We start from the raw sequence: 8322 nt of genomic DNA, 5'->3' as shown, positions 1-8322 counted from the left end.
CCAGCGCCTGAGCTGTGTGTTACCGTATCCTTCGACATCTTCCACGCTGGTTCTGGACGCCATTTTTGTTAAAGCTGATGTGGACAAAAAGCACCGGAGGAGGCCATTATGGTGGCGTATGCCGCGGTGTTCGCCCCACACCCGGGTCTTTGGGGATTCCCCACAATTCATGCGACGTCATCCCTGACCCGTGGCATTAAACTTGTTCATTCGTTGGTTTGTTTGTTCTCAGGTTTGACCGTATGGGCTCCGGGGGGCCCCTGTTCATCGACATCACCTGGCACCCGGCAGGAGACCCGGGCTCGGATAAAGAGACCTCCTCCATGATGATTGCCAGCACAGCGGTGAACTACTGCGGCCTGGAGAGCGTCCTCCACCTGACCTGCTGCAACCAGACCAAGGACAAGATCACAGCTTACCTGGCTAAGGCCAAACACCTGGGCCTGAAGAACATCATGGCCCTGAGAGGAGGTACGAGCGCCAGCAGAACCAGTCCAATCAGGGCGTGGGCCGGCACGTACTTTGAGATAAAAACTGATTTCACAGCTGCTGGCCTGAAATTCTTAGAAAAGAAAGAGCAAAGCTGAATTTGAACTTCTGAGAAGAGCCTACCTGCCTGGACAGGTGTGAACCGTTCCAGCTGGGACTTTTCTTGTTTTAAACTCAAGTACACGGGCCAGAACTCTGGGAACCCTCATATTGTTCAGTTTTAATCAAATACATAAAGTTTAAAGTCCAGAAATGAGCAGAAATACTTAAAAAACTGCCTGAGGTCCTAAAAGCCGCCTACCTGTTGTAGGACGGACGTCATGGACAGATTGTGTATCAGAGTGGTCCGATCCCTCAGAAACACCATCATTATCGTTTGCTCTTCATCAGATGAACTACTCATCGCTTTAACTCGTTCCAGCGCTTCTGTGGCTGTAAATCCACCGACTGCAGCTCTTTCACCCACGATTTGTGGAAAAATAGAAAAGAGATCTTGTTCAGGAGTGAAAAATAAAATGTGTCCATTCGCTGAATAAAAGCCTCGTTACAAGAGTGGGTCAGTTGTTGCCAAAGCTGAACCCAAGAGACGAACTGATGAAACTTTACGCTGTCGTTTTAGGTTCAAGTTTAGAATCGTAGCGCCTGAAATACGATTTCAAAATATCAAACTTTGGCTTCCTTTGCCAAATATGAGTGAAACTTCTGAGGTTAAAGGAAGCAGTGGACACGGCGGTGGGAGTGTGATGGTGTGTTGCTGAGTGTCTTGAATCAAAGTCTCCGTGTTTTGCGACGCCACGCAGAACCTTCGGTGAACATCGTCACATCTAATGTTTGAAAAGATGCTTTTAAAGAAATGTTCTTGCAGAGCCTCGTTGAGGCGTGACGTTCTCGTTTCTCCACAGACCCGGTGGGATCCGACTGGGAGGAAGAGGAGGGAGGCTTCAACTACGCCGTGGACCTGGTTAAACACATCCGTTCGGAGTTCGATGAATACTTCGACGTGTGTGTCGCTGGTATGTTGACGGAGGGATGAAGAGCGTTGAGCTCTGGCGGCCCACGGGCTGAGCACCACCAGATTACAGAAACTGGGATTAGACATGTCTGCAGCAGAAATCCAAACGGGCAGACGAAGTGGTGTCAGGTCGATTCTGGGAGTCAGATTCATGCGCAGGCGTCACCGCAGGGCTTTGGTTTGTAGCCGGGTGCGTCTCAGCTCGGTGGTTGAAACCTGCGTTTGTCTCCAGGTTACCCCACCGGTCACCCCGAGGCCGTGAGCTACGAGGACGACCTGCGACACCTCAAGGAGAAGGTGGACGCAGGCGCAGACTTCGTCATCACTCAGCTGTTCTTCAGAGCCGACACGTTCCTCAAGTTTCTGGACGACTGCAGAGCGATGGGCGTCGCGTGTCCCATCCTACCTGGAATCTTCCCTATCCAGGTACAGGTGTCTCCTTCCAGGAACAGGAACGCTGTCAATCATTGTGAGGAAGCTGTGAACCTCAGGCTGATGTCCTCTGAGGACGTTCTTAGAGCTGCTTTAAAACAACTCATGTTCTCACAGGGAACTCGTTAAGGCTGGATGTTTATGGCAGCAGAGACACCAAGGACTGTAGAGTCCTGCTGAAAGTAGGACTCGAGTACCGTCATGGTGCTGGGGTGATCTTGATCGGGGTGTCAGACTGGTTGGGTCTCCAATGGCTAACTGTCCTCAGGAATGGTAACAGGGTCCCTGCAGGGCAATAAAACTAACGTGCAGTGATAAAATGCTGAAAGTGCAGTGACCCTCGGGGAATTCTCTGCCTCAGAACTTATCTCCTGCTTCTTTACCCAGAATGTTTTATTGTTCTCCACATAGAATCCAGATAAGAGGTTCAAGTTGTCGGGCTGCTGTTTTTACATAAAGACCTGCGTCACGTTTCACCACAGCTGCTCCTGATTTATTCAGACCGATTCATGTTGTAGAAGAAGACAACCACACTATGAACCACCTTCTGGTGGTCTCTGAAGCCCCTTCCTAAAGTCTTTGAATGTCCAGGATTCTCACAGTCTGGTTCCAGGACAAGATTAAGTCCCTCCCCCTCCATGTAAATGAATGAACGATCCCAGATTAACATGCAACATGCTGAACCTTGTGTCCCCACCTTCTCTTGTTGTTGCCAGGTAACCCACCAGTGTGTTGTATTTTTGTAACCAGAGTCTGCACACTAGCAATGTAAGGCTTTAAGTCATCGTCCCCCCCCCTCGTACGTACAGTCATGGTGTTGGATGGCCTGTAGGCCTGTCACGATAATAAATTTTGCTGGGCGATTAATTGTCTCAGAAATTATTGCGATAAACAATACTATTGTTTGAAATTTGACAATAATTAGTAATTATTGTCAAATTTAAGAAGGAATGTTTAATTTGTTTTGAGTGTAGTACCTTTCTTGACCACCGGATGGCAGTATAAGACTGTTTGAACCGAAGGATGGATGGTGAGGGAGAGAGCAGCGTGTTAAGAAAAATGGGAGGGAGGCCTCTTGACGTGACCTGGGCTGTTTTTCTGTTCTCAACATGGCGGACACTTGGTGTGGTTTGAGCTCTTTAGCATTTTTCACACAAAGTTTTAATTAAAAATAAATAAATCGGTAAACAAGTTCTCAGCTTGTTTTTGCAGAGAAAAACAACTTTTTACACGAAAGGCACGAGTTTCAACTGTGAATTTTGGAACTTCGACAAGACGGAGGTTTTTTCCTGAGGTCGGCCTGTTAGCTTAGCTCGTAGCTTAGCTCGTAGCTTAGCTTCTCAGCTTAGCTGCTTTTAACGATCCAAAAACGTGATTTGTGACGTTAAAAGGAGATGCTGTGAGACACGTCTGCTGCCGGCACGTTTATTAATTTTGCAGCGGGCCTCATTTTTGTTTCTCGTTTTGATTGACAGTCCTAATAACTCTGGACTTTTCCCGGTCGTTTCCAGGGCTACCAGTCCTTACGTCAGCTCGTCAAGCTGTCCAAGCTCGAGGTTCCAGAGGAGATCACCAGGGTCATCGAACCCATCAAAGACAATGATGCTGCCATTCGAAACTACGGGATCCATCAGGCGGTGGAGATGTGTCGGGTTCTGTTGGATAGTGGGAAAGTGCCGGGCCTCCATTTCTACACACTGAACCGAGAGGTCGCGACCATAGAGGTCCTCCGACAGCTGGGGCTCTGGATAGAAGATCCCAGGTCAGCCACGACTGACGTGATACGAATCTGGATCTGCAGAAATGTTCTTTCTATATATTTCTATATTTTAATTAGAGCCTCTAAAAGGGTTCTGTGGTGGACTAACAGGAACAAAAAGTAAACTGACGGGAACCAACACTTCCTGTTGGTAACAAAAAACTGTAGACTGATGTTTTGTTAATTCTCAAGGTCGACTGGGTCGTCAGAAACCATCAGTCACTGGTTTTAATCCAGACTCGCAAACATTAAACTGGCACTTTTAGATTTGCAGCACCTAAAATAACTGGTTCCCATGGTTCGCTTCCTGCCCGTTGGAACTCGTAGTCCAGGTCCAAGGCAGGTCAAACGGTTCTTCGTTGGACATGGTCTTAAGTGTCGGCTCTTGTTTGTTTCACCAGACGGCCTCTTCCCTGGGCAGTGAGCGCACACCCCAAACGGAAAGTGGAAGACGTTCGACCGATCTTTTGGGCCTCGAGACCCAAGAGTTACATCTACCGGACCCAGGACTGGGATGAGTTCCCCAACGGCCGATGGTAGGTCTGGGCGAGCGCACGTCAAAGTCACGCGAGTCGTGTTTTTGTGAACGTGTCCTGCCGCTGCCTCCAGGGGAAACTCGTCCTCTCCGGCGTTTGGCGAGTTAAACGACTACTACTTGTTCTACCTGAAAAGCAAATCGTCCAAAGAGGCTCTTCTGAAGATGTGGGGCGAAGAGCTGAAGAACGAGGAAAGTGTTTTTGACGTTTTCACCTGCTACATCACAGCCCGGCCGAACCGAGAAGGACACAAGGTAAGAACCTCTCACGGACGCCGTGTCGTAAACCACAGAACGTTTTCTTACTCTGGTTTTAAAAACAGCTGAAGTCGGGCTCTTCTGTGAAATCCTGATTTGGTCTCGCAGCCGGAGCCGTTCGTCTGTCGACAGTTTTTGTCTGAGCTCTATAACCCTTTAACAGAAAGGTCAAAGTTCACTGCAGCGCACCTCCATACACATCAGGATGACCCTATTGATTTCAAGGTCACAGGTGACCCTTGGTTAAAACCTTGTCTCAGCTCCAGCTCGACACCCCAGTAACAAAAATGTCCAACCTTCTGTCCCCAAGCTCGTCCCCATCTGTCCATCCATAAGACAGTCCACAGGAAGTTGTCCATGATGCAGCTCCACAAACGTTTAGGACAGAAACTCTTCAGACGGTCATGTTTTGATCAAGACCACTTCAACCAAAGAAACCTTGAGTGGTTCTGGTGAGTCCAGTCCTCTGACCAGAAGAAGTTTGTTGAGTTCTTCACCAGTTCCTTGTTCTTTAATTAAACTCTTGGTGATGTTCTCCACGAATCAACGATCATCTAGCTGACCTTTGACCCCACCGCCTTCATGTTTGTACCTAACGAACACACGTTCAGGGTTGTTGTTAAAGCGTGACACTTGTGACGAGGTGCGGCGGACCCTTGGTGGTCCTCCTGGTCCTCTGTGGCAGGTGATGTGTTTGCCGTGGAACGACGAGCCTCTGGCCCCGGAGACCAACCTTCTGAAGGACGAGCTGGAGAAGGTGAACAGACGAGGCGTCCTCACCATCAACTCGCAGCCCAACATCAACGGTAAACCGTCCGGAGACCCTGTGGTGGGCTGGGGGCCTGCGGGGGGCTACGTCTTTCAGAAGGTGGGGGCTCAGTTCAGTCATTTCTGGATAAAAAAGGTTTTGGAAAGTTAAACAGTTCTTCATCCATCAGGCCTATCTGGAGTTTTTCACCTCCAGTGAAAACGTGACTGCCCTCCTTAAAGTCCTGAAGAAGTATGAGCCCCGCGTGAACTATCATATCGTTAACGTGCACGTAAGTCTGAGTAACGAGGGTCCTGCTGGGCGGTCTGTGGGTTTGGCTGGTTTGTCTCATTACTTTGTGTTTTAGGGCCAGAACCTGACCAACGCCCCCGAGATGCAGCCCAATGCTGTGACGTGGGGCATTTTTCCCGGCAGGGAGATCGTTCAGCCCACCGTGGTGGACCCGGTCAGCTTCATGTACTGGAAGGTAAGGTCCACCAGACACCAGGACCACTGGTGTGGAAGTTCAAGTCTCTTGTTCCAGAGGGGCTGCTCAACGGATCAGGGCCGCCTCCTCAGTAATGAGGTCGTTGCTTCGGTCTGCCGCATGTTTGTTCACTCCATGAGTCTTCCTGTTCATGCTTTTCTCTTCGTCCCTCCAGAGTTTGTCCTTTTTACAAAAAACTGTTCTTAAAACACAAACTCTCTTTACGAATCAAAATTGACCAATAAAAGCTCGTGCTAACAGCGCGTGCTAACAGCGCGTGCTAACAGCTCGTGCTAACAGTTAATGCTAACAGCGCGTGCTAACAATTCGTGCTTAAAGCTCGTGCTAACAGCTCGTGCTAACAGCTCGTGCTAACAGCTCGTGCTAACAGCTCGTGCTAACAGCTCGTGCTAACAGCGCGTGCTAACAGTTCGTGCTAACAGCGCGTGCTAAAAGCTCGTGCTAACAGCGCGTGCTAACAATTCGTGCTTAAAGCTCGTGCTAACAGCTCGTGCTAACAGCTCGTGCTAACAGCTCGTGCTAACACCTCGTGCTAACAGCGCGTGCTAACAGTTCGTGCTAACAGCGCGTGCTAACAGCGCGTGCTAACAGCGCGTGCTAACAGCTCGTGCTAACAGTTAATGCTAACAGCGCGTGCTAACAATTCGTGCTTAAAGCTCGTGCTAACAGCTCGTGCTAACAGCTCGTGCTAACAGCTCGTGCTAACAGCGCGTGCTAACAGCTCGTGCTAACGGCGCGGGCTAACAGTTTGCCTCTCCCTGTTTCTTCAGGACGAAGCCTTCGCCTTGTGGATCGAGCAGTGGGCGAAACTCTACGAAGATGAGTCGCCGTCACGAATGATCATCAAGTACATCCATGATAACTACTTCCTGGTCAACCTGGTGGACAACGACTTCCCCCTGGAGAGCTGTCTGTGGCGCGTCATCGACGACATGTTCGAGCTGCTCGACGCGCCGCTGGAGACGCACGGTGACGAGACGCACGGTGACGAGACGCACGGTGACGAGACGCACGGTGACGAGACGCACGGCGACGAGACGCACGGCGACGAGACGGTCCCTGAATAAATTTGACATTAAAAAGGGAAAAAAAATCACTTTTAAAGGAAATAACTTTATTGGAATCCTTTGTATGTTGTAGAAAAGTGCCTTTAAAAACATATTGAACAATATTTTTAAAGCTTTTTATGTTTGTAGATATTAATGGAAACATTTTATAAAAAAAATAAGCTGAACCGTTTCATCTGATTCAAATATTCAGATGGAAACTTTTCTCTGTTTTCATCGTGGTCGACTTCTTAAAAAGGGTCCGTGCGCCACAAACAGAATAAAACTGTAAAATAATATTTCACTTCAAAACAATATTGATCCAGACCGATCAAAGAAGAAATGACTGGAAACACAACTGGAGAAATTAATCTAAATTAACCCCACACGAAGACGTCTTTATTTTTCTCCATATTTTTATTTATTCATTTGTTTTTAGTGTTTTTAGCAACAGTTTCCTAAAAACGTAAAAGTTCCTCTGAAATGTTTGAACTTTGTCAGAATTATTTGAAAATCTCTGATAAACACTTTAAATTTACTCTGTTGAAATCCCATTATAAATGCATTTTTGATCCCATATTCATCAGCTCATACAATAATAATAATAATAATAATGTTTTAATTTCACCTGAAATATTAAATAATCTTTACTTTTGGTTTATACGTTTTATCCACGTGATGTTCTACATCCGAGGACGCTGAATAATCGAGGTTACCCACGAGAGGCTCCTGTTCTGTGCTCGGGCCTCCCGTGGAGTTCTGCCTCGTCTCGGCCGACAAAACGTTTCGGTGGACGCAGAGCGCAACAACGTGCGTGTTGTGCACGAGTAAACATCTGGAGCAGCAGAGCCACGTGCTGATTCTTGTTGGCTCGACCCAAAGCACGGCGTCCACGTGAACCGGGCTGCCACAGGTCTGCGGGTTCATCCAGCGTAAAATACCAAACGTGCACTGTGCACGTTAGCGTGAGCTTCGTGACGAGCATCTATGACCAAACTCCAGCTGCAGCTCCAAACTAATTTTTTTTCAAATGTGAAAAAATATTTTTGGGGCGTTCTGAGCGTGAAAGGGTTAAAAAAATAATAAAGTTTTTAAATCTGACGTTTAATTTCAGGCTGACGACGCGTTGAAAGATTATTTCAAAGTGAAACTAATATTCTCCTGCAGGAACTCTTTAGGGATAAAAAGTTTTTTTTTTTGTTCTTTTTTGCACCTAAAGCTAATTTACCATCCGTTTAATTTATTAAAGCTGTAAATATTAAACAGCTTAAAGTTCACCCAGAATTTTTGTGAGGAACTGATTTTAAATGTTTCCATTTGCTAAAAACCTGATTTAGAAGCAAAGCTAAAACAAAAAGAATTAAAATTAAAACATAATTGTACAAGAAACGTCATCAAATGAAGAAGAGAATCTTTATGAAATTAATTTGACAAATAAACAAACGTCGACTCTGATCCAGAGATTAAGAAATGATCACGTCTTTATTTTCCAGTTTTTATTTTCCAGTTTTTATTTTCCAGTTTTTATTTTCCAG

At 46.9% G+C, this 8322-nt stretch overlaps 1 protein-coding gene across 1 annotated transcript; it reads left to right on the top strand.

Moving 5' to 3' along the window:
* Positions 1–232: 232 nt before the first annotated feature.
* Positions 233–7362, top strand: LOC119429296 (methylenetetrahydrofolate reductase; the record flags this gene model as incomplete). Its single annotated transcript, XM_037696955.1, is given in 10 exon segments — positions 233–471; positions 1392–1502; positions 1734–1927; positions 3445–3695; positions 4094–4228; positions 4302–4482; positions 5171–5353; positions 5424–5525; positions 5601–5720; positions 6512–7362. Coding segments are annotated over 10 exon segments (1813 nt in total), but the record flags the coding sequence as incomplete, so codon positions are not given.
* Between the last annotated feature and the right edge of the window lie 960 nt (positions 7363–8322).

The sequence above is a fragment of the Nematolebias whitei genome, unplaced genomic scaffold, assembly GCF_014905685.2.
Source record: "Nematolebias whitei isolate Nwh7 unplaced genomic scaffold, NemWhi1 Nwh_scaf_337, whole genome shotgun sequence".
Taxonomy (NCBI): domain Eukaryota; kingdom Metazoa; phylum Chordata; class Actinopteri; order Cyprinodontiformes; family Rivulidae; genus Nematolebias; species Nematolebias whitei.
This window is presented reverse-complemented; position numbering and strand designations above follow the sequence as displayed.